This window comes from Bos grunniens, chromosome 4 (assembly GCF_055505025.1).
Source record: "Bos grunniens cultivar Pamir isolate PY7600 chromosome 4, Bosgru_T2T1.0, whole genome shotgun sequence".
NCBI classification, from domain to species: domain Eukaryota; kingdom Metazoa; phylum Chordata; class Mammalia; order Artiodactyla; family Bovidae; genus Bos; species Bos grunniens.
The window spans coordinates 1,631,069-1,657,717 of NC_141168.1; the positions used below are offsets into that span (position 1 = coordinate 1,631,069).

Sequence of the window (26,649 nt, forward strand, 5' to 3'; positions counted from 1 at the left end):
TCTCTTTTCTCCGTGTGCCAAATAGATGTCTCAATGCCCACTTGTTTGATTACTTCTGAGAGAAGTACTGTTAGCCCCTGGCCAGGAGGGACCTAGAGGCCAGTCTAGAGTCCTTTGCAGCCCCCACCCCTCCCCCTGCAGCCCCCGGGCTGTGCCCAAGCTGCTCCGCCTGCAGGGTGCTGGCCTGAGACCTGCTCACTGACTTGGGCAGGCCAGCCAGTGGCCAAGCCTGACTGAGTCCTGTTTCCCCACAGGACTTCCTTCCAGTACTTCTCAGGAAATTCATTTGTATTTTTGAATCCCAAGAGAAATCGGTAAGACAGGAAAACAGATGATCATTCTCCTGGAAGAATTAGAGCTTACTAATCAACACAGAGACGCTGCCAGCTGGGGAAGCCCCTGGAGTCACGTCAGAGCTGGGAAAGGGGATGGCGGTGTAGGCAGGTTCTGGAACCGGGCTGCATCACGTAGGCGAGGTCCACACAGCCTCCCTGCGAGCCGCTGGCAGGGCGGAAGATGCCCGAAGGCCCGTGAGTCATTCCTGCCCACAAACTCCAGCCCAGCGCTCCTTTCAAACCCTGCGGGACATGCTGAGGAGCAGCATCCTTAGGGCGGGGGGTCCAGGTCTTCATCACGTTGTCCCAGACTTAATTTTCCTCCTTAAACAGAACTCTCTAAACATCCACGGTGATGAAGAGGGTCTGAGAAGTGTTGCCAGTATTTTAAGAATAAAGGGAGTCTACCAAGTCATGGCCAGAGCTGTTTTAACTCACAGAGAACGGTGCATTTATTATCATATCTTTTTAAAATAGCAAAGGGAACTTCCCGGTGCTTTCACTGCTGAGGGCCCGGGTTCAATCCCTGGTTGGGGAACTCAGATTCCACAAGGCACCTGCTGTTGCTACTGCTGCTGCTGCTAAGTCGCTTCAGTCGTGTCCGACTCTGTGCGACCCCATAAGTGGCAGCCCAGGGCAGCCAAAACAGTAAATACATAAAGGAAACAGAAAAGCCAGCAAACTTTTTTTTTGGGGAGGGGGGGGGCGCGGGCATTGAGTGCCATGTGGGATCTTAGTCCCCTGACCAGGGATGGAACGCCGAGCCCCCTGCCTTTGAAGCCCAGAGCCTTAACTAACCACCGGCCCACTGGTAAGTCCCAGGCCCTCAACCTTTCAACACAACCTATCATAGGAAAATGATTCAGTCATTTTAAGCAATCAACATTAAAGACATGGAAATTCTCAGGTGTTCTGACTTCCCGCCCTGGACTCTTGGGAATGAAGACCTGTCAGGAATTCAGGATGCTGGACACCCCGCCCAGGGATGGTCCTTTCCCTGTGGTCATTGCTCCCCGCCCTCCGCAGCTGTATCAGGCCTTGTTCATCCGACAACGCTTCAAGAACTCTGACCACACCCAGGGCGAGGCTCTGGGATGCAGAGTGACTGGCTGAGGGCCCTACCCGCTAGGAGGTCATCAGGGAGACTGGGGCGGCCATGAACAGGTAGCTCGAACTCCAGGCCCGGGGGGCCGGCAGCCAACAGTCTGGGAACAACAGCCCCCACCTCCCGGGCTGGGCGGGGCTCCGATGCCCACCTGTGTGCCCAGCAGACCTGCAGCCACAATTAGAGACAACGCCATTAGGTCATGGAGTCTGCAGCCCCACCCAGCCAGGCAGCCCTGATTCACATGGGGTGTGGCCACCAGGATTCCAAAGGGTGCTCGGGGAGTGAGCCTCCCAGGGCGGCCGCCACGGGGGTGCCCACGCAGGGGCCTCGGCCCGGGGCACTGAGGGCAGGCCCGAGTGCAGCAACCCCCACCCTGGGGCCTGCTCTTCCCTTCGCCCAGTCCCCCCAGTACACGTTTATCCCCCAGACGCGCAGATCGCGAGGGCAGCGACCCTGAGCAGGCTTGCTCCCAATGGACCAGAGCAGACTGGCCCCGCACCCCTCAGGAGGGCCAGGAAAACAGCTGGTGGACGGACGGTGGGCGCTGCCCACAGCGGTCTCCAGTGTTCACACGGGGTGGGTGCAAGTGTGAATTCACATCACCAAGTAGGGAAGTCTGGGGTGACATCTGAGGAGCGCTCACAGGCCGGGCATCAGGACGCCGGTTGGGGCGGGATGAGGATCGCTCTGGGTGAGTGGCCCCAGACGTCACGGCTGCCCCGGAGCGGGCACAGCGTGCTCTGGGGCGGGGAAGGCTGCCCGGGCACCCCGAGGCATCTCAGAGGGCGGCGTTCGGCTCCCACCGGGGTCCCCGGGGCAACGGGGTGCACCACGGCTGGGTGAGCCCAGCTGGTGGCCCCCATGCTACTGAGGGTGACGAGCGGACGACCCTTCCCTGGGACCACCCCATCCTTGGTGCTGTGTCCACCCCGCTTCTTGTCTGTAGACTCTCTGGCCCTTTGCCCCCAGGGCTGGGCTGGGCAGAGGGCAGAGTCCACCTGACCTGAATGCTCTGTCCTGACCCCCAACCTTGGGCTCGGGCTGTTCCAGCATCTGGACCTGGATCCAGCTGCCCTCTGCCCTCTGCCCCAGAAGGCCCACCTCCTTCCCCCAGGCCCCGGCGCGACGGGAGGAGGTCCTGAGTATGCCCAGTGACCTGGAGAAGCTGGCAGTGGAGCTGGTCACCCTGGCTGCACCTCTGCCCACTGTCTGCCCGTGCCAACCTGTGGCCCCACTGTGCTCCCTGGGCAGGCTGCCAGAGCACACTCAGGAGGCCCAGGAGGGGGAATCCCACCCGTGCTGTGGGCCACAGTCCACTGTCGGCCCGAGACCCCTTCCGGCTGGACGTCAGCTCGCAGGCCTGGGGACGGCTGTGACCTCCCTCGGGGGCCATGACCTCTGGGGGCAGCTGTGACCTCCCTGGGGGGCCATGATCTCTCTGGGGGGCTGTGACCTCCCTGTGGTAGCCATGACCTCTCTGGGGGGCCGTGACCTCCCTGGGTGGCCGTGACCTCTGGGGGCGGCTGTGACCTCTCTGGGGGGCCATGACCTCTCTGGGGGCAACTGTGACCTCTGGGGGCAGCTGTGACCTCCCTGGGGGGGCTGTGATCTCTGAGAGCAGCTGTGATCTACCTGGGGGGCCATAACCTCTGGGGGCAGCTGTGACTCTCTGGAGGGGCTGTGACCTCTCTGGGGGGCCATGACCTTTCTGGGGGGCTGTGACCTCTCTGGGGTAGCCATGACCTCTCTGGGGGGCCGTGACCTCCCTGGGGGGGCTGTGACCTCTGGGGGCAGCTGTGACCTCTGGAGGAGGCATAACCTCTCTGGGGGGGCCGTGACCTCTGGGGGCAGCTGTGACCTCTCTGGGGGAGCCGTGACCTCCCTGGGGGGCCATGACATCTCTGGGGGGCTGTGACATCTCTGGGGTAGCCGTGACCTCTCTGGGAGGCCGTGACCTCCCTGGGGGTGGCATGACCTCTCTTGGGGGCTGTGACCTCTGGAGGCACTGTGACCTCCCTGGAGGGCCGTGATCTCTGGGGGCTCTGTGACCTCTCTGGGGGTCATGACCTCGCTGGGGGACCGTGACCTCTGGGGGCGGCTGTGACCTCCCCATGTGGCTGGTGCCCGGGGAACCGGCACCCAGGTGCTCCATGCTGCCCGCTCGCCCGTGGTCAGTGTCCTGGTAGCTGAGCCCTGGGAGGTGGCGCCGGGCACTGCATGGCCTGGAAGCCCCTGCAGAGGGTGCGAGAAGCCACGTTCTTCCCCACCCTGCAGGCCACCTGCACCTCCATGCGGGTTGGGCGTTTGTAGAGATGGCAGCACCTCATGCAACCGATGCTTCTGCCGATGGTGTGAATAATTGAAGCTACATCTTCAGTTACTTGAGACTGAGTGTACTCTGCAAATCCCGCAGCCCAGCCTGGCGCCTCCCGCTCATGGAAACTGAGCGTGGATGCCTCCGGGGAGGGTGTGGGCTGGCGGATGAGAGCAGAGGCCCAAGATCAGGTGTCCCGGAACCACGGACTCGCTCGGCCACCCGCTCCTCACAGAGGCCTGGGCCAAGCAGGGTCTGGGCTCAGCAGGCGGGGCACAGCCATTGGGCCTCCCAGCCACCTCGTGCCAGGGTCTCCCTGCCCCCACCAACCGTGACGCCCCAGAATGTGCCCAGAGGGTGGCTGACCCAGAGCCATGGGTGCAGCGCGAGAGACGGGGAGGGGCCAGCAGGTTGTGACGCAAGGCTCTCAGTGCCCGAAACGGCAGAGACCCCGCGGCCTGCGGGGGTCTGGGGAGGCCCCTTCAGCCGGGCCTTGAAGAAGCACCGCCTCCAGGCACCTCCCCCAGGGCAGCTGGGCTGGAAACGTGTTCTTCCAGCCCCTCATCACTGAGGAGGCCCGGTCACCAGGCTGGCACGGGTGTCGCCTGAGTGACCCAGGTAGCTGCCCCAGGCCAGGGTCGACAGGCCTGCTGACCTCAGTGTCCCTGCCCAGCGTGTCACCAAATGGCTCCGTGCCCCAGGGAGACCCTGGACGGCCAGAGGCCGCTCTCCGTGCTGGCTTTGCCCCTACCCTGCAGACGTGTGGCACGCTCAGAACAGCTGCCCCCAGACGCCCCCTCCCCCGGAAGTCTCTGCACAGCTGCCTCCTGACCCTCGGGTTTCACGCTTCAGCCTAGCTGACCCCGGGAAGCTTCCCAACCCAAGAGGAGGCCGGGTCTCCTCCTCCCTCCACACCCGCCACGCGGTCCTTCAGGGGACCTGCCTGCCACAATGACGGTGGGATGCAGATGCCCCAGGAGTCCGGAGCAGCTTGGGAGGAAGGCCCCCGGCTGAGACGGGCGACAAGGCCTTCCGGGCCAGTGTGGCCCGCAGTCTCGAAAGGCGCTTGTCCTTCTAGCTGCTCAGCTGGCGTCAGACCTAAGCGAGTCCTGCGCGTCCACATCTGTGCCAGGCAGCGTGCAGAGTGGGGTTCAGGCGGCCGTGGGTGGGGTCAGGGAGCTCTCTTCGTATTTTTATCAAATTAAAGAATCAACAGACTCTTCGTACTGCGTGCACGTGCAACTCTGAACAAAAGCAGCAGCTAAAATCGCCAGGGACGACGAGGGAGGGACGTGGGGTTGGGTGGGAAGGCGGGGTCCCTGAGGAGCCCGCCCTGAGCGCTGGGCCCTGGGCCACCCGGAAAACACGCCCAGCAGAAGGAGGGGCTGAGAAAAGACTTAAACCCGAAAACCACCTGCCAGCAGAGCAGGAAGGACACCGGAGCACAGCAGGGCGGGGCCTCCCGGGGACCCAGTGGCTGACACTGCACCCCTCCTGCAGGGGGCTGGGCTGCCTGCGGTGGGCTGGGCGGCCCCAGAGCGCATCGTGTCCCAAATGGGGTGAAGTGGCAGCCAGGGCAGGGCCAGCGCGCGCAGGGGGGCCCGTCCACAGGGCATGGAGGCGCGGGTGCGGGGAGGCCAGGCTGCCCTGGTCTGTCCCCTGGTGTGACTGCCCCCCTCACCCGTCCCCTGGTCTGTCCCATCAGTCCTGCGTGCTTACATGCTGGGCTGAGGGTCCCCTCACCTCAGGAACCCTCCCCTCGTGTGTGTGTGTGTGTGTGTGTGTATGTGTGTACAAGTGTGCACATACACAGGTCTGGGTCTGGGTGTGCTGTGTGTAGCCCTAGCGCCCCCTGCCGGCTGCACGGGGAGAGGGCTCAGCCGGTGTGGGGTCCCAGGGCAAGGCGGGCCGAAGGGTGGAGAGGCAGCCGGGCAGGCCTGTGCCCGCCAGGCACCACAGTGCCGCCTCCACGTCCTGGGTGCCTGGCATCATCCCCAAAGCGCAGCATGTGTGAGGCTCCTACCCTGGCACTCAGCAGCCGCAGCTCTGGCCCGGCCCTGCCCACGCTGTGGGCTCCGCTCTCCCGGGGCGACAGGTACAATGTCTGTGCACGCGCGCCAGGCGGCTCCGCCGCGGCCAACTCTGTGACCCCATGGACTGTAGCCCCCGGGATTCTCCAGACAAGAAGACTGGAGTGAGCAGCCATCTCCTCCAGGAGAGCTTCCCGACCCAGGGATCAAACACATCTCTCGTCTCCTGCACTGGGAAGTGGACTCTTTACCACTGGTGCCACCCCCGACCTTGGGCACTGGGCCCCGGGAGGCAGGCTCAAGCTGCACAGCCCCGGGCAGGGACCCTGAAAGGACCCCATCCTGCCGCATGCCGCCCCCCACCCCCAGGCGCTAACCTGTACCCTTCCCACAATGGCCCAGCCCCCTGAGGGTTCAGCGGGTCAAGCCTGGGGGGCCCCGGGGAGGGGGACGGGCCCACGAGGTCTGTCTGGACGTGGGGCTTCAGATCCTCATGTCGGGACAGGCCAGCTTCTTCTCCATGTGACACGTCATGACGAATGACCTTCCATCTGATCCATGAAAGGTAATAAAGCATCAATGTCTTGGCACACTCAGTTCACGGGCGCCCGCCCCCGTGTCCCTGCCTCCCGCCCCTCGCCTCTCCTGCCTGCCTGCACAGTGCCCAGGGCTGGGGCCCAGCCAACCGCCTTTCTGAGGGCGCTGGCGGGGCGCAGACACCAGCCCCATGTGCTCCCAGAGATGGGGTCACCTGGAGAAACGAGGCGCTGAAGGCTGACTTTTCTGCTTGTCACCGCAGAGGAAAAGGGAATGGTGTTGCCTAAGGGCGACGGTGTTACAATCAAGGTACAAACGTCACAATGTGACGTCTGCTACCTGTGACATCAAACTGCTTATGTTAAAACAAGGTTCTATAATTGTGTTTATAAACGTTGACATCACAAGCTTATTTACAGCCCTCATCAAAGCTGTGTAACCCTCCTGTGAAAACAAAGTCCAGGGTCCCCCGCTCTCCAACAGAGACCCTTCCTGAGTCGCAGAGGCCTAAAGGGAAGCAGCAGTCACCGGAGAAGCCGTCTTGCTCATAGACGCACAAGATAAACCAATGAAGCCCGACGCTCACAGACTCGGTTCACAGCCTGGCGGCTCAACGCTGAGATGCTGCGTGTGGCCCCAGGGAGGAAGGAGCTGGGCGGGGCCGCGCCCTGTGGGGTGGACGCGCCTCTGAAATGCTCCCTGCAAGATAGGCTGAGCAAACTCAAGCTTCACCTTGCGCCTTTTTTCTTGGTAAAAGCTCAAATCCTTGTTGGATTTCTTTTGGTTACCAAAAACAGGTGCTGAAGTGGGTCTGTCTTAGTGGGGGGAGACCGGTATTTAATTGTCCCCGTTTCACAGATAGGTAAGCTGAGGTGCAAAGTACTCAGGCCTAAGAGCTCGGCGAGTTTTCTGGAAGCAGAGGCCTCCGGCAGTCCGCGGCTCTCTGGGGCGCCAGGGGCTCCTGGCCAGCCCTGCCTCCTTCCTCTCAGCCCTCTCCCGACAGCCCACCTGCGCCTGCTGGTCACCGGCCTCGGTTGTCCACTCTGGCCACCACCGCGACGCTGGGAAGGAGCCTTTGGAAGCCCACAGCGGGCTCAGCGACTCACCGTCTGGGGAGTGGACGTTAACTCCTCCCAGGACAAACTCCAGGGACGTCTGCTCTTGTGTGTGGCAGACGAGGCTGTGTGATCCGGGACACCCTTCACTTCGCTACTGAAAGCCTTTCAGACCTGAAGCGGAGGGACTCGGGACAGGTGACTGAGACACCAGCGGAACACTAGCCTCAGCTTCTATCTTTCTGCATCACGGTAGGCCTTCAGCTGTTCTCCCGGGCACGAGCACAGACACACCAGCACGAAGCAGGAAGCCAGGACAACCAGGAAACGGCAGACAGGATGACGGACAAGGGCGAACCTTACTCGAGCGCTTCTTCTCAGTAATGTAACGCTAAGCCCTCAGGGACCCGGCAAGGTGGCAGCTGTCCCTGGCGAGCCTGGCTCTCCCAGGGCCTTAGCTGGAGGGGCTGCTACAGGTCAGCCTTCTCGAAGCCTCGCTTGGGACATTTCAGACGCCAGGCGTCACCGTCTGGTGTATCAGATTCTGAACCACAGCCTGTTATTACCCTGTCTCCACTGATGACATTTAAACAATGCGATAAACTGATGTTTAGAAGCCGTGGCTTTACTAGGGCAGAAGAGAACCAATCACAATGATGTGGGGTATGAGTCCAACACAAACTTGGGAAAAAAATTTAATATAAGTATTTAGCCATTGGAACATACAAATAAATAAATAAGCTCAGATTAGCCGAAGAAGAAAATCCAAGGAAGAGTAACTGCCCATTTCTCTTCAGTCCCAGATATTCCATTTCCGAAATACTGATAATACACAAGTCAATTAATACGTAAAGAAGACATAGAACATCCAACATAATACGACCTAAAATAAAAAAATAAAACCAAGGACAAACCCTAATTATTTATTTCTGCATATCAAGACTACAAATAGCATTTAAACACTTAATTTATTCTTCAAATTAAGAAATTATACATTTTGTTTTGATAATGGTCATTGTCTTAAAAGTGTCATTCGGCTCCCCCACATTTAAAAGGATATTGCTAATTGTGGCCCGTCCCCCACGCCAGCCCAGAGCTCCAGTGACAGAGAACACCGGCCAGCACCTGCGTCCTCCGGCGACGCTCTCAGACACTCCTCTCGCCAGGTCCTGATAAAGTGCCAAATCCCGAGAGGACCGCCCCGCCCCGCCCCGCCCCGCCGCGGCGCGCGCCCCGCCCGGCAGCACCCGGAAGGAGGGGGCGGGGCCGGGCCGCAGTGCAAAGGCGCAGCGCCACTTTGGTTCAAGTGACTCGGGAGGGGCTGCGGGCCTCCTCCCAAAGCATCGCTCACGCGGGTCGCACACGCACAGGAGCAGGACAGAGCCCCCCCACCCCCCAACACCCCGAAAGCTCTCCAGGCACGAGGTGGAGACAGAAAGGAAGAGAGTGAAGGACCCGCCTCACACACACCCACACACAGGAATGTCCAAACCATTACGATGCAGGTCAGCGGCAGATTGGAAACAAGCATGCTAGTCCCGTTCTGGGGAGATGGCTTAAAAAACACAAATAAAATATTACCATTGTTATCTATTTTCCAACCTAACCACTTTGGGAAAAGGCAGCAGGAAAAAAAAAAAAGCCTGTAGTTTTAACAATGAGGCTTGTAAACAATTCAACCACACGAGAAGCAGTGGCCCATGTCTCCCCAGAGGCCCGAGTCTCTGCAGATGGGAGCTGGGTCGGAGCAGTGCCCCCCTCCCCAGGCGCCGGGTCGCCAGCTTGGGGGGCTCATCTGCAGCAGAGCCAAAACTTCATCTTTGGTTAATTTCACTGAGTTGCCACCAGTCTTAAAACTGTGCTCTTCTTGGCAAAATTACTATGTTAGCCACGTGGCATGTAACATTTGTTATTTTAAGTTATTTGAAAAGCAATGTCCATCTAAATACGTGAGCACAACTTAATAAATCACTTAAAAATGCAGGAAGGGGTGGCGGGGAGGGACCCAGGAGAGCTAGGAGTCCAGCGCGAGCGCCCTGCTGGCCGGGGGCGCACGGAGGCCAGGCCGTCTCCGCAGAGGGTGGGCCACGGCCACCCTGGGGTCAGCTCAGCTCGAAGCCCGCGGCACACTCGATGGCGTAGAGGAGCTTGCTCCGCAGCAGCGCCTCGTCCTGGAACTCGGGGAGCTTCAGCAGGTTCATGCAGGTGCTGGCTGTGGGCAGCCGCTCCAGGTCGGAGCCCCCGTTGTGGATGCAGAACGCGGGGTACAGCTCCTGCAAGACAGCGGGCACACGGCGGTCACCAGGCACGGCCTGCAGGGAGCCTTTCAGACTCGGGCAGATGCGGCGGCTGTTCTCACCTGTCCCCACGGGGACACCCACTCTTTCACTGCCCTCAAACCTGCTCCAAATTTCTACCCGATACTGTGTCTGGGCTTCAGGCATCAAAAAGGACAGAACAGCGTGAGCACATGGGGCACAGAGTCCTTCTGGTGGAAAGGCCTCTAAAGCTTTTGTTTTTTTGCCTTTTAAAAATTAGTTTAAAATTTTAAAAGGTACAGGGTGAAGAGCTGAATGCATAAATAAGCCTCTTTGCTGAAAACATGGGAAGGGCCCTCTCCAAGTGAACCACAAAGGGACCCGGGAGCAGGGCGAGGCGGCAGTGTCAGTCAAGGAGAAAGGGCGGCCCCTCTCAACACGGGACGCTGGGTGCTGGGGGCACACTCACAGAGGGCGGTGCTCCCAGTGTCTTAGAACCACGGGGAGTGTCCTGGCGGGCCAGTGGTTAAGGCACGAGCTCCCAATGAAGGGGACGGGGGTTCAAACTCTAGGTGGGGAATCAAGATCCCATGTGGCGTGGCCAGAAAAAAAAGGCAGGGGGAGAAATCTTAAATGGTTTTCAGAAATGTCACAGTAAATTACTGGTGCTGTTGTGCTAAAATCGCTGTAGTGTTACATGTAACTATTACATGAGAATTACATATAACTTACTGTAGGATCCTAGAATTTACCAGAGCAAGCAAATGAACTATTAATAATAAGAGCCAAGATTAATCACTGGTAAAAAGAGATCCAAACATAAAATCAAAGAAATAAAAACCTCACACACCTGAATGTCAGTTGGAAAAAGTAGTGTGAGCATTGATGAATTTTTCTCTCAAGAAGACAGCGCCCATGTCCCAGCTCTGTGCACTGGCAAGGCCTGGACACACTGACCTCTGGCGACGAGCAGCCCGAGGGCCCAGCCCTGCCCTCTACCAACCTGGCCTCCAGGACAGGAACCAGGGCCTCTTGGAAAACATGTGATCCAGACACTGGCCAGGAGATGTCAAGCAAGAGTCACCATCCTTTCACAGCAGGAAGCAAGAAGCCACCCACAGCGGCTTGGGTCCTATTTACAGACCCAGAGCCCACTGCCCACTCGCAGGTGGGACACGGAAGATCAAAGGGAGGGGGTGCCATGGACTGAAACACAGCAAACGCTAGAGGTTGAGAATGACAGGAAAACGGAAATGTACTAGCTGTCCTTAGAACGCAAGCTATCCCCCTCAATAACTGGTAAATGAGGAACAGTCAAGATTTACTCCATCTTTTCTGTAACAGCAGTCCTCAGGGCAACCTAAGAGCTGATGAGAAAAAATAGTTTTTTTTTAATAGAGAAATCAGCTAAGAAAGGAAGAAAGGATACATCGGAACACGGGCGTTTTAAGGCCAGTGAAGGATGGTCTGGGCGGGGACCGTGCACAGGGGCGGTGCAGCTCCTTGGCGCCAGGACGCCCACAGCGGGGCCAGGCAGAGCAGTCACAGGGATTGTTTTCTCTCATAACTAACCACAACTCTCAACTTTCTATAATGAAAACATTAATTTTGTTACAAGGAAAAACATGACTAGCATAAAAAATAATTACCTACTAACCACTGTCGAGGAAAACAGAGAACAAGACTGGAGTGCCGCTCTTGCCCAGACGGGGACTCAGAGCACCGGTCACACCGCGGGCGCCTGAGCAGCCGAGAGCATGCCTCACCTGGGCTCTGTCACCTGCATGCCGAGTGCAGCACACACTTGACGACGTGGGCAGCGCTGAGCGTGAGTGCGGCCCACACACTGCTCTGCTCCATCTCTGTGTGCTGCTCCGCTGGCAAACAGAAACCGCATCTCAGCGAGCTCCGTAGCAGGCAACGAGTGCTAGAACCACTGTCTTTCCCCTAATTATAATTCATGTGCCACTTTAAATGCCGCTTAAGATGTTTCAATAGAAACCAAAAGAGGAACAGAAAGAATATGTGTTACATTTATTACTTAGCACTCTGAAGATGTTGAGGGAAACAATTTTCTCAAATGCTTGAATGTATTAAAAACACATTTCTGAAACAGAAGGATCGCTGTACACACAGTGTTCAATGTAAAGTCTGAAATACGTTTTGCAGACACATGCCACATTTTACTGTTTCTTTCATAATGCTAATTAAATTTCCTACTTGGAGTCTCAGAACCTAAAAAATGAAGTTCTTCATTGAAATCTGAGTCAAGGGCACCATTCTGTGCATAATTAAGCAGAGTACAACGGGAATTTGCATTAATTCAGAGTGAGAAAAATCATCAATTTATTATGAGGCCTGATGGCAACTGAACAATTTTCTACAGCACTTTAATGATTTCTGTGTCTGTAACAGTCACATTCATTAAGCATATTAAGCTTTAATTAGCTTCAGCAGATTCTGCTCTTCTTCCAGGTCACGTGCGGCCACCCGGGCTGCTGAGGGCGCCTCAGCCAGGATGCATCCTCTGCTTTCGAGTCTGAGTCCGCCGCCCCGCCAGCAGGCACCCTGAGCCAACCGGTGCACATGCCTCACAGCGCTTTCCCCAGATCGGAGTCTAAGGATGATGTCAGAAGCGCCGGAAAACGCTTGAATTAACCTCACACTGAAAAAACCCCTGAAATAGGACGACTATTTCATGGCTTTCAAAAAATCACTTTTCATGGTATAATGATAACTCAGTTATGATTATACGGGATCATCAACAGGTGACCAGAGAATTTTAACCACAATTCTACTCGGGACTTGAAATGCTAATGCAAGTCCCTCAGCTTTCCCACCCCCAAACCTGCGACACGCCAACCGGCTCCTCCACTGGCCAGACCATCCAGACTCTTCAAGCCAGACTCCCCATTTCTACCGAAGCGAAGGCCTTCCACTCAGCTCTCTGATGGAGCAGGTCCTCCAAACCTCCCTTCCTGAAACCACACTCAGTTTTCTTCCAGGTTTAGTGTGGTTTTTGAAACTGGAAGACTATAAGCTTTGTCTAAAACTATAAGCTTTGTCTTTCCTTATAAATGTTACTCACAAAATTATCTAATCATACTAAAATCTTAATACGTAAGGATTTAACTCACGTGACTGTATCACTAGACAATAAAAACTTCTGATCGATGGAAAGCTTTTTATACTAACTCCATTTATATGAGCCACTGGGCACATTTCATCTGCATTCTTCCTGCTCTCTAAATCCCTCCTACACAGCAAGATTTCCAGACTTCACTACAAGCATGCAGCTGCTGCTGCTAAGTCGCTTCAGTGGTGTCTGACTCTGTGCAACCCCATGCACAGCAGCCCACCAGGATCCTCTGTCCCTGGGATTCTCCAGGCAACAAGACTTCTCCAATGCATGAAAGTGAAAAGTGAAAGTGAAGTCGCTCAGTCGTGTCTGACTCTTGGTGACCCCATGGACTGCAGGTAGGCTCCTCCGTCCATGGGGTTTTCCAGGCAAGCGCACTGGAGTGGGTGCCATCGCCTTCTCCACACCACAAGCCTGAGATGAACCAAAAGGCACAGATGTGCTTCTTTCAGGTTGCTGCCCGCTTTTCACATCTGGTTCTGCAGATCAGGGCTCAAACCCATCAAGTCGGTCCATCCGTTTCTTTGGAGAAGAGGGCAGCTTATATCCCAAGCCAGAAGCATCACTAAGTCTCCCTGCAATTCTACTTGAGACTTCAAACGCTGATACAGGTCCCTCAGCTTTCCCATCCCCCAAACCTGTGACCCCTGTCTGGTGTCTGGCTTGGACACAGCAGTTTTCCTCCAACTCAGCCCGAGTGCTTTCCTTCTAACACCTGCATTTCCTCTTTGCGCGTTCACTGCTCTGGCACTTCAGCCTGCTCTCACTGCTATGCTTTATGACTGTCCACATTAACTTTGTGTTCTATTATCTGCTAAACACAGTTGGTTCTGGCTGTCCTGTTTTGCAGGCTTTATTTTCTCCCTCTGAGAATTTGGAAGACAGAGAAGGGATTTCAGTTCTGCTAGTATCACTGAGCAATATTATTCACTAATTGCTTACACTTGTGTCTTTATTATTCACTGCTCCCCCACCTCCTGTGGAAACAGAATCACTGCACCTGTGCCACAGCTCGCGCCCATGTCTCTACTTCCCTGTTCCGGTTCTTTATTTTATCTGGCTTCAACGGGTCTTAAGCGTTAGCAGCACACGGGAGCCTTTGTTGTGGCACATGGGCTTAGCTGCCTTCGGACATGTGGGGTCTTAGCTCCCCAACCAGGGATCGAACGCTTGGCCCCTGCATTGCAAGGCGGATTCCCAAGCACTGGACAACCAGGGATGTTCCCGCTTCTCTTGTTCTGGGACACTCTTTGGGACACTGTATTAAGCTATTAATGTCAATTAAAAAAAATTTTTAAGTGTAATTCACATACTATAACATTTACTCATTTAAATGTAGTTTAAATTCTACTTCAGAATGCTGCCAGTTCTCCCCCAAAGTGCTCCATTTCCACCCCCTTTAAAGACGTTTTGTGTAAAAGGAACCACACAACCTCCTGTGTCTCACTCCTTCACTGACCACGTTCTCAATGCTCACACACAGGGCATCTGCATCAGCAATCCATCCCGTTTAATTTTTGAATATACCCCACTGCCTTGACAGACCACATTCTCTTTCTCCATGAGCAGCTGTGGGCTGCTGCAGTTCTGTGAGTGCTGTGTGAACACGTGAGGGTGTCTGTCTTGAGTACACATGTCCTGAGGGTGGAACTGCTCCACTGCACAGAGGGACATTCTCAGATAATGTGACTGGACCGCTGAAGACAGCACAGACTCAGGGAACCGGCCCGTAAACACAACGTGTGGCCTCAGCCTGGAGTCCAGACGGGGGAGCGCAAGGTCCACGGAGGCCGCTGCAGGGCTGGAGCCATTGCAGGTGCCCTCGATGCCTGAGGGGGGTGCAAACAGGCGGCCGGCCCCCTCCCCGAGCTGATTTGGGGTCTGGGTGAGCCCTGCCAATGTGTACGTGTGACAAGTTCTCAGGTGATGCTGAAGCTGCTGGTCTCAGGATCATACTTGTGAACGAGATGATTAGATAATCTCAATCTATCACTGCACACTCCTTATCTTTGATAATTTAACTGTGATTATTAAGAAAGATTGGTGTTGCAATTAAAATGTGCAGAAACATGATATTTTCAACTTACTCCCAAATGATTCCGAAAAGAAATACATGAATACAGAATGAGGAAACAAATGTGACACAATGTTAACAACTGGTCCATGTGGGCTGGTGCAGCCCTTCTATACACTGTAAGCAATTTCAAAGTGAAATAACTGACGTGTAACTCATCAATGAAAGGTTACTAGCAGGCGAATGTCAATCTGTGAGCTTCACAAGCACACCCATGTACCTGCTCCCCTAACTCGGCATCACGTCACGTTATACACAACCGCTGTCTTTCTCTTTGTTAAACCTAGCTTCGTTTCTTTTACTATAAATAAGGAAAACCCAAGCTGTCCCATGACCAATTTCAAGTGATAAGAATACTCAGTTTATGAGATCAACGTGAACTACCAGAAACGACAGTGAGGCCAAGTAACGTGAAGTGAAGTAACCGAGAAGCAGTGAGGAAGGTCAGCTTCCGCTCTCCTGCCACTCCTGCAACAGACCTGCGAGCACGCGGAGCCCGCGTCCTCTTCAGCTGGGAAGGGAGAGCAGCCTGCGCCGCACAGACCCCAGGACGGGTGACGGGCATCAGGGTCAGCCCGCCCGCTGCAGCGTCTGCTCACGCTTAAGCCTCGTCACAGTGGCACCCCAGCAATGTGTCAGGACTGTGAACGCAGGAAAAACCCAAATAAGACCAGCTCCAGGTACACAGATAACAGCCAATCCTTCAGTGACCAAGTCGAAACACTGGGTTAATGAGGCTACAGACACAGGGAAAAGTAACAGCCTGGGCACTCTGACCGCTGCAGCAAACACTGTTCCCTGAAAACGACGTGTGGCCCTGGCTCACTCGGCCCCTACTGCCCCTCCCCACCCCACCGCTGGGCCCCGAGCCTGGGTACCTTAAACCCCAAGAGGGGGGGCCGGGAGCAGCTGGTCACAAACTTGAGCAGTTTGCGCTTCTCCTCGTCCGTGAAGCCCTCCACGACTCTCCAGAAGACCTTGATCACGGGGTGCTCGGCAGAGTAGCCTCCTAGGACAAAGAGGAAGACATCTTCAGGGAAAACAAGGTCAGTGCAGAATCGGGGCTCTCCCAAAGGCACTGGAGCAGCTCCGCTCCGTCGTGCCGGGCCAGGGAGGGGCAGAGGCTTGTGGCTCAAAGCCAACCCTGTCCTGGGGGATGATGGGCAAGGATGCAGGGGACAGAAGGATAAAGCACTGGAGGCCAGAGTGAGGAACAAACAAGATGGACTCTGGCAGCAAGACGTGCTGCCAAGGACCTGAGCTTCCAGAGCTCTGCGAGGAGCTGAGCTTCGGCTTCGGCTGGGGAGCAAACCCTACGTAACCCAGGACTTGCCTGACGATCACGCACCTAGAAACGAAGACTCACTGGGATCTTTAACACAGCGAGTTATTTCACCAACACATCTTAGCATGTAAATTTATCACCCGTCCTTCTGACAACAAAGTACAGACCATGGATACCAACCAACCCCAGCACTCGATTAGACCAATGCTCTGAAGAGTAATACCTGCTACTTACAACTTTTAATCTAGTTAAGTGCTTCCTAAAACTAAAATAATTGCTATATATTGTTCCCTCACTGTTAATATACTACAGAAATACCATCAATGAAGTATCTTAAGTGTATTAATTGGCACCAAAATGAATATGGTGATATTTTAAACCTATTTACTGGAATAGGAACAGTTAAGATCGTTAAAGGTAAATGCTATCAGTGCAGACAGGATAACGCAAACAGGCCAAGACCACTTCTGGGCAAGGAAAGGCTGGACTGGTGGGGAGGACAATGTGACCTTAGGTATTATCTCCCTGGACATAAACATCAGAGTTCCAATTTAGAGAAATACAAACGAGTAATTACCGAAAGGTGGATACAAGCACATGTTTACATACATATCCGTTTCCAAAGCCTTCTCAAAAGTGACCCTGGAGGAACGGTGGGGCGATGGCCCTCAACAGAACAGAGGGCTCCGGGTAGATGAGCCTGGACAGGTTTTGTTAGTTGTGGTACAAGACACACCATAGCATCCACCATTTAAGCTCCTTTCAGGTGTGTGAGTCCACGCAGGCTGCGGGGCAGCCGCCAGCGCCCTCTCCGGCCCAACACTCCCATCCTCCCAGGCAGACACGCCCACGACCACGGGGCAGGACTGCCCATGCTCTTCCCAGCCCCTGGTGACTCCAGTCCAGTGTCTAGGAACCTGACTCTTCTAGGTATTTCATGTGAGTCCTACAACATACATCCTCTGTGTCTGTCATTATTTCACTTATCATAATGCTTTCAAGAGTTCACCCACACTGAAGCCTGTACTTGAACGTCATTCCTTTAAGACTTAATGAAAGTCCCACCCTATGTCTATAGCACACTTCCTTATCTATCATCTCGGTGGATACTGGGGTTATTTCCAGCTTCTGGCTCTTGTGACAATGTCTTGTGAACACTGGTGTTTTGGCCCCTGCCACCATACAGGACTTAGGAGCAGAATTGTTGGTTTACAGAGTAATTCTACACTGAGCTTTCTGGGAACCACCGTTTTCCACAGCTGCTACTTCGTGCTCCCACCAGCAATGAATGAGGGCTCCAGTTTCACCACTCGCTCACCAGCACTTGTCTTCAGCCTGTGCGCCTCTCCCCTGGGCTCTGGTTTTCATTTCCCTAGTGGTTGGTCCGCTGAACATCTTCTGGAGCATACTGGCCTTTGGGACTATCTTCTTTGGCAAAGGTCTCCTCACGCCCTTTGCCCACTGTTGAATCAGCCTGTCTGCCTATTGAACTGTAAGGGTTCTTTACGCATTGTAGGTGCCAGACCTCACCAGATACATGATTTCCAAGGGTTTTCTCCCATTCCAAAGGCTGTCTTTTCACTTTCTTAATAATGTTCTCTGATGCATAAGTCTAATTTTGATGAAGTTCCATTTATTTACCTGTCCTTTTTCTGGTCATGCTTTCGGTGTCATATCTAAGAACTTACTGCCAAATCCAAGGTCACGAGGAGTTATCCCTATGTTCTTCTAAGACTTTTATGGTTTTAGGTACTAAGGTTCTTGAGCCATTTTGAGTTAATTTTTGTATATGGTGTGACTTGTGGGTACAGCATCATTCTTATGCAAAAATCCAGTTGTTCTACAATTTTTATATAACCTGGAAACTTTTCCAAAGAAGTTCTACATTTCACATTGCTACCAGTCAAGAGAGTTCAAATTTCTTCACATATTAACACTGAGTATTGCTATCTTTTTGATAAATCATTCTAGTGGATATGTAGTAGTATTGCACTACACTTTAATTTGCATTTCTTTAATGATTAATAGTGTTCATGTGCTTATTTGCTTACCAAATACTTGTATATATCTTAAGTGAAACACTTTTATTTTTTTCCCATGTTTTAAAAACCAATTATTTATCGTACTATTAAGTTGCAGAAGTTCTTGATATATAATGTGTACAAAGGAACAGAAGCCATTATTAGATACATTACTTGAAAATATTTTCTCTTAACCTGTGGCTTGTTTTTTCACTTTTTTGATGGTATTTTTTGAAGCACAAAATCTTTAATTTTCAGGATGTCCAAATTTCTACCCATTTCTTTTTTCTAGACCACGCTCTTCGTGTACAACTAAAAACTCTGCCTAGTCCAAAAGTCATGAGAACTTTCTCCTATGTTCTTCCAGAAGTGTTACAGTTCTAGCTTTTACCTGCAGGCCTCATCCTGTTGAACTCACTTCTGCACACTGTGTGACGTCAAGGTCTAAGCACTTCTTTTTCAAGTGCACACTATTCCAGCACCGCTGAGCTGCTGAAAGTCACTGGCTGTAAATCTAAGGATTTGTTTCTGTTTCCCCATTACTTTCCATCAACCAGTATGCCTATCCTTGTGACAATTCCACGATGTCTTTTTTAAAAATTACTATTACATATTTTTGTCTGTGCTGGGTCTCTGCTGCTGCACACAGGCTTTCTCTGACCACAGAGTGGGGCCTCCTCTCTAGTTGCAGAGCATGGGGTCTAGGGTGTGTAGGCTTCAGCAGTTGTGCACAGGCTCAGTCGCTGCATGGCATGTGAAATCTTCCTGGACCAGGGACTGAACTGGATGTCTGCTGTACTGGCAGGCAGATTGTTTACTACTGAGCCACCAAGGAAGCCCCTATCAGTTCAGTTCAGTCGCTCAGTTGTGTCCGACTCTTTGCGACCCCATGAACTGCAGCCCGCCAGGCCTCCCTGTCCATCACCAACTCCTGGAATTCACCCAAACTCATGTCCACTGAGTCGGTGATGCCATCCAACCATCTCATCCTGTTGTCCCCTTCTCCTCCTGCCTTTAATCTTTCCCAGCATAAGGGTCTTTTCCAATGAGTCAGTTCTTTGCATCAGGTGGCCAGAGTACTGGAGTTTCAGCTTCAGCATCAGTCCTTCCAATGAATATTCAGAACTGATCTCCTTCAGAATGGACTGGTTGGACCTCCTTGCAGTCCAAGGGACTCTCAAGAGTCTGGAGAAGACAGAAGACACCGCAGTTCAAAAGCATCAATTCTTCAGCACTTTCTTTATAGTCCAGCTCTCACATTCATACATGACTACTGGAAAATCATAGCCTTGACTAGATGGACCTGTGTTCGCAAAGTAATGTCTCTGCTTTTTAATATGCTGTCTAGGTTGGTCATAGCTTTTCTTTCAAGGAGCAAGAGTCTTTTAATTTCATGCCTGCAGTCACCATTTGCGGTAATTTTGGAGCCCAAAAAGATAAAAGACTCTCACTGTTTCCATTGTTTTCCCACCTATTTGCCATGAAGTGATGGGACTGGATGCCATGATTTTAGTTTTCTGAATGCTGAGTTTTAAGCCAAACTTTTCACTCTCCTCTTTCACTTTCATTAAGATGATCTTTAGTTCTTTGCTTTCTGCCATAAGGGTGGTGTCATCTGCGTATCTGAGATTATTGATATTTCTTCCAGCAATCTTGATTCCAGCTTGTGTTTCATCCAGCCCGGCATTTTGCATGATGTACTCTGCATGTAAGTTAAATAAGCAGGGTGACAATATACAGCCTAGATGTACTCTTTTCCTGACTTGGAACCCGTCTGCTGTTCCACGTCCAGTTCTAACTGGTGCTTCTTGACCTGCGTACAGTTTTCTTAGGAGGCAGGCAAGGTGGTCTGGTATTCCCATCTCTTTAAGAATTTCCCAGTTTGTTGTGATCCACACAGTCAAAGGCTTTGGCGTAGTGAATAAAGCAGAAACAGATGTTTTTCTGGAACTCTCTCGCTTTTTCTATGATCCAACAAGTGTTGGCAATTTGATCTCTGTCTTTTCTAAATCCAGCTTGAACATCTGGAAGTTCACGTACTGTTGAAGCCTGGCTTGGAGAATTTTGAGCGTGACTTTGCTAGTGTGTGAGATGAGTGCAATTGTGTGCTAGTGTGAACATTCTTTGGAAGCCCCTATAGTAAGTTTTAAATCAGTGTTAGTCCTTCAACTTTGTTCCTACAAAACGTTTTGACTATTTTAGGTCCTTAACATTTTCATTTAAATTTAAAAATCAGTCCGTTGATGTTTACCAAAAAAACCCTTAAAATACTAGAATAACAGACTACGATTAAGGAAAAGACACCAAAATAATGGTAGTTGTTTGAAGAAGAATTTTTTCTTTTTCTTTTCCATTGCCCTCAAATATGTGAAGTGCAGGTAATGCGGCTTCCTGGTGCTCCAGCGGCTATGCCTCCCCGCCCACTGCAGCCACACCACTCTGCGCTCACCTCTGGTCAGCGAGGGCTGCTCTCTGTCGTGCTGCATGGGCTTCTCACTGCTGTGGCTTCTCTGGTTGTGACACACGGACCTCAGCAGTTGTGGAGCACGGGCTAAGTTGCTCCACAGCATATGGGACCTTCCCAGCTCAGGGACTGAACCCATGTCCCCTGCAATGGCAGGCAGATTCTTATCCACCTCACCACCAGGGAAGTTAAACTTTTGCTAATGGTCTCTTTTTTGGGGGGGTGGGGGGGAGGTTTAGCACTGTTTTTCAAAGCAGAAGACTGGACACAACCCAATGGCCATAAGGAGAGGCTTAAGAGGGCTTCCCACGCGGCACTAGTGGGAAAGAACCTGCCTGCCAGTGCAGGAGACATTAAGAAAATGAGGTTTGATCCCTGGGTCGCGAAGATCTCCTAGAGGAGGAAATGGCATACTCCACTATTCTTGCCTGGAGAATCCCATGGACAGAGGAGCCTTGTGGACTATGGTGCACACTGTCACAAAGAGATAAGACTGAAGTGACTTAGCACAGCACGCAGTGGCGTAAGAAGATACGCTATGAGAGAAAAAACGAAGGATGTAGCATCGTATGCACAAAGAAAACAAGAATGGAGTTTGCACTTGTGTGTAAACATGTAAAGATGCCAAGCACAGTGGTTACTCATAGTGGGCACGGGCAGGGGAGGGAACAGGAACAGGAAGTGGATTTCACTGTATCCTCATATTGCCTGGGTGTTAAACCATGTGAACTGCCCATATAAAGAAGAACATTAGAATTACTTTGGAAATGTGACCATGGATAACATATTCAGGAATAATAAACAAGTAGTGATAACATACCTGAATAGTTTGTAAAGGATTTTAGGTCCTCCAGACTTATGGGAACTTGTGCACCAGAAATCAACACCTAAAAAAAAAGTTCACGTTATAAAACTTGAGATGGATTTTAAGAAAGATTTTCATGTCAGGAAACAACTGTGTCCCCAAACACAAGAAGTGGACCTGGATCTCCTGCTGGTCGAACATCCGCAGCCACTCCAGGCTCACCACGTTGGCCAGGCCCTGCCGGAACGCCAGGCAGTGCGGGCGGATCTGCCGGTTCAGCCGGTAGTCGGCCACCAGGTGGATGTACGCAATGCGATTGGCACTGGTCACCGGGATGTCCTTCCCACCAGATTTCAGTTCAACTACCTGTGGATTTAAAACAGGAGTTGGAAACGTCTCTTGAGTATAGCCACAGGGCAAAACAAGAGCAAGAAATGCTTGCTTCAAGGGAATTTGACTGTGTTGTTCCACACATGAACATTTTAGTGAAAAGTGTGTAACCAGCGCACGTGGCCTCACAGACAGGAAGAGTCCTCTGACGGGGCTCTCCAGAGCTCAGCATCCTACTCTGTGTCTAGGCTCACAAACCATCCCCGCTTTCTGCAAAGTCCTGAGGGTCAATGTTACAATGCAACCATGGCATTTCATTACAAAAGAAATTAGAGATCACAAAGGGCAAAGATATGAACCAAACGATCAGCAAAGGTCAGAAGGGCTTCACTGTGGAGAAAAGGCAATGTAAGGAATTAATGCCGTAGAGACGGGGACTCGTGTGTACAGGCAGCAGACACCTACTCTGGATCTCTATGACTACTGCTCAGTTGTGTGCGACTCTTTGCGACCCCATGAACCGCAGCATGCCAGGTCTCCCTGTCCATCACCAACTCCTGGAGTTCATCCAAACTCATGCATGGCCTTTGAGTCTGTGATACCATCCAACCATCTCATCCTCTGTTGTCCCCTTCTCCTGCCCTCAATCTTTCCCAGCATAAGGGTCTTTTCAACTAAGTCGGCTCTTCCCATCAGGTGGCTGTACAGTACTGCAGATATGATACAGAGGGCAGTGATCATCATCAGGCACACTGGTTAGTCCATTTCTGATGCACCTGCAGGCATCTTACACAACTGGTGCATCGCTGCACAGGGACACACATTCTCGGGTGGAGGGCAGGGTCAGGACCCCGTGGGGCATCCCTGGGGTACAGCAGGGAGGAGCCGGACTTGGGCGCCCTGCCCCTATTTCAGTATGTGCCACCGAGGTGTCCCTCGGCCCCCAAAGCACGCTGTCATCAATGAGGTGGTGACACGTGCCTTGTCCATCCTGGGGCTGGGACTATGTGAATTCACACAAGTAAAGCTGACTGACGAAACTCCACAGATGACCAGAGACACGTCCGCCTGACTTACAATGGTAGACTTGTAGAACCCTGGTCTGCCGTTGCTCACTCTCAGGGACAGGGCACGGGGGCCACTGCCAGCGCGGGTACGGCGACCGGGGGGCGCCTGCGGGAGGGCGGAGGAGCGCTCGACCCTGCTCGCACCACGGCTTCCTCCTCCGCCTTGGGCCTCTGCGGAGCCGGAGCCGTTGTATTTCAGGGGCAGCGCAAACACGCCAACTCCCTCTGACCACCTCCCCTTTAAAAAAAATTATCGCTTTACAGAAAAGGTACTTTAGAAGCTGCTGAAAGCTCTACCTAAACGCTCCTGTGGGAAGGTTACACAGCCCTGTGTGGTCAAAGCCGCCCGCAGGGTCTGACGACACTTCAAGGCTCCAGATTCGCGCTCTCAGCACCCGAAGTGCGAGGTCTGACAAGGCACAGGGTGGGGACAGGGGGCCGCCTCCGACAGCCCGCTGTCACCCGAGCCGCGGCGCTGGCTGCTCTGGGTCACCGCTGAGACAGCCTGGATCACAGGCAGGCAGGTACTAAACGGGGTGGTGCCCGTGGTCTGGAACACAGACGCCCCCCCAGCCCCGTCATCAGCAGCATTTCCTGCAACTTTAAAGTGGTGACTCTGATGATTCAAACTCGCCTCTCATGCTGCACCTGAAAGGCATCATGTTACAGCTATCCTTGGGTGCTCCATTCTGAGGAGCACTTGCAGCCTGGGATGTCTGCACACCGCTTCCTTCAAGACGCGCAGGCGCCGTCACGCACGCACACGGGCCATCGCGTACGCACCGTCGCCACCCGTGCTTGCCCCACCCTCCGGGCAGCCGGTCTGCTGCTGCAGGAGCTCCGGTCAACGACTCGCCCAAGGGCATAGAGCAAAGCAGCAAAACCTGGGCTTTAACCAAGGTCTCGTGACTCGAGTTTGATGCTTTTCTACAGAACAGATGATTATTTATGGATCCATCTTAAACCCTGAGCATTCTCCTCAAGGGAGATACGTGTATAAATCAGTGATCTGAAATTTCATGTTCGTTTTTAAGTAGGCTAACAAGCAGCCATATTGATTAAAGAAAAAAAATTTGAGAGCAACATCATTATTCTAAAAGGGAAGACTCATTAACATAAGCTGCTAACATAATGAAGTATTTGCATACTACCAATCTTTAAATCACGACATTTTATAAACCTAAACCTCTATCAGAGAACTAGGTTTTTATATATGTTTCTACAGAAATCCATATGATCTCTCCCCAAATTAAGTACTTTACCAATGACTCTAATTTTTCCAATTAGACTCTTTAGTATAACTATTCTTATGCATTATCATCTATAATCTCTCTCAGTGGGAATTTCTATGAATAATCGGCACATCTTCACACTTTGACTTTTAACAGAGTACAGTATTATCAGTGGCACTTTAATGGAACGCTTACATATGCGACATTCCACCATTACCATCTATTTCAGAAGGGAAATGGGAAACACCCCATTAGCAAAGGCCTCAGACAGGTCCTTACAGAGCCCAGGGCCCAGAGCTTTCATTTCGTGCCCAAGACACCCACTAGGTGGGGCCAGGGGGCAGCAACACTGCATGCTGACATTTCCTTCTGACGATGATCAACCCTGTCTTCAAAAACCTTTCACTTTGCAGTGCTGAGATTTCAGCTCCATGAGAGGGAAGAAGATGAGCAACCAAAGGACAGCCGGCTCTGAGCCCCCACCCTGCGTCTCAAAGCATTCCTGCCAGCTTGTGGAGACGCCTGGACCTCAGCAGGCAGGAGGAAGCATTACTTTCTTGTCACTGAAACAGAGAGCTTTACAGACTAAGAGAGATGGAAAACTCAAAACCACAAAGACAGTCATTTAAAAATATCAAGAAGGTTTAGACAGGAGGACATATGACTCTTCGTGTATGCTTTTTGCTTTGCTTTTTAGAAGACTTCACGATGGTGCATAAGCTACAGAACACTTCTGAGTCTAGGGAGGAAGAAATAAAAAGACACAAAACCTCTCTCATTCTCCTGAGGGGCTCTTGGTACCACACACAGCACTGTATACTGCGTGTTAACACCCCAGTGAGACAGCACTTCACACCTGCTATGAGGGCTACAGTTTAAGAAACAGAGGGAAAGAAAGCAGAAAATAACAAGTGTAGAAGAGCATGTGGAAAAGTCAGAACCTTTGTATGACCCAATGACTCCACTTTTAGGTACACACCCAAAATACCTGAAAACAGGGCCCCCAAAGGTATTTATACAGCGATGTAGGTCGTGTCCATTAACAGCTGGATAAACAAGCGTAACATGTCCAACAACGGCAGACTCATCAGCTTGAGGGGCTCTGACGCCTGCCGTGCATCACGGTGGCCCTGGAGGACGGTGCTCAGTGAGGTGAGCCAGTCACTGAGGGACAAGTGAGCCTGCCTCCACTCACAGGAGGGGCTGAGGCCGCCAGTCCTAGAGACAGACAGCAGAGAGGTGGGGGCCAGCAGCTGCTGGAGGGCAGTTTAGAACCAGAATGTCCCACCCAGCGCACCCCTTCTCCAACTCAAATAAAATCTTAATTCCAGACACTGATCTACAGAATGTAATTTGAAAGATGAACATTACAGTTGAACTCCTCTCATGAGAACTTTCATTGCTTAACCAAATTGTAGTTTCTCTGAATTCTGGAACTGCCTGACCCAGAGATACCCGGGCTCACAGAACCAGAACCTCCACTTCTGCTGACAGCAGACCCAGATGCTTTCTCATCTTTCCCTTTCCTGAAAGTCAAAGTGTCAGCCGCTCAGTAGTGTCCGACTCTTTGGGGCCCCACAGACTGTAAAGCCCACCAGCCTCTTCTGTCTGTGGGATTCTCCAGCAAGTATACTGGAGTGGCTTGCCATTTCATTCTCCAGGGGATCTTCCCGACCTAGGGATTGAACCCAGGTCCCCCGCACTGCAGATAGATCCTTTACCATCTGAGCCACAGGGAAGCCCTATCCTAGCAGCTCTGAAACACACCTGTTAGGCTCTTACCCTAACAGGTGTAGGTCCAGTGTTCCTGAAGCCTGAGGCCTTGAAAGGTTCTCCACAGCATGTCCATCTACCCTCCTCCACGACTGCTAAACTTCAACCTCATCCAAATCTGTTCACTGACCTGGTGACCCCTTATCACCCGTAACGGGCCTCCTTCAGTCAGCCCTCCAGGAGCGCTCCTTCTGAGTTTCCATTGTGCTAAACAGCAGATCTCACACCACAGACCATATCTGCCTCTTGTGAGAACTAGTGTGCTCTTACAGTTAAAACACACCTCCTCTGCCGAGCTTAAGGCCAATGCACAGTCACCAGTATCTCCTGAGTGACAAAGGAAGAAAGAGCAGTGTGGAGGTAAGCAGGGAAGGATAGAGAAAAACGTCCAGGTGGGCTCAGTGTATGTGTTCGCCACAGTAAACGGCCAGTGCGGTGCCCTGGGGGTCAGGCACCGTGGGTGAGCTTACGTTCAGTGCCACCTGGGCTGAATACTAGGACCTATTTCACATGCACTTACTTTTACGCTGGCAAAGCTGGTAACTTTTGAAAGCCTGGACTAGAAATCAAGTAATAACAAAAAGTTAGAGAAGCAATTATGAAGTCTAAAGCTAACACTATTTTCACAGTTAAAATCCAACCACGAGTTGCAAAAAAGACTATCAGTCTCATCAATCTGTGGAAGGACAGCAGGAAAAACGCAATTTCCCTGCAAAAGAGGTGCGTTTGTCTGGAACCAGATGTGAATGAGAAACACACAGCTGGGTACTTTCGAAGAGTTAGCATTCTTTAAATCTGACTGAAAATATATCGCAAGTATAA

General features: G+C 52.4%; 1 protein-coding gene across 9 annotated transcripts in view; it reads right to left on the reverse strand.

The window, feature by feature from the left end:
- Positions 1-8,058: 8,058 nt before the first annotated feature.
- The window catches only part of UBE3C (ubiquitin protein ligase E3C), a 115,729-nt gene continuing 97,138 nt past the window's right edge, over positions 8,059-26,649 (reverse strand). For 3 of the 9 annotated variants that reach the window (XR_015161839.1, XM_086394684.1, XM_086394690.1), the window contains 4 exons: positions 21,603-21,791; positions 21,441-21,507; positions 15,729-15,859; positions 8,059-9,652 (listed from right to left, as the gene is read on the reverse strand). Coding sequence is in view for 8 of the 9 variants with exons in the window: in XM_086394684.1 (XP_086250810.1) it covers positions 9,482-9,652; positions 15,729-15,859; positions 21,441-21,507; positions 21,603-21,791 (558 nt within the window). In the remaining variant the exon portion in view is untranslated. Of the gene's footprint in view, positions 9,653-11,949; positions 12,255-15,466; positions 15,492-15,728; positions 15,860-21,440; positions 21,508-21,602; positions 21,792-26,649 lie in introns of those variants that run through there. The other 6 variants (XM_086394686.1, XM_086394691.1, XM_086394685.1 and 3 more) reach the window with 5 other exon arrangements.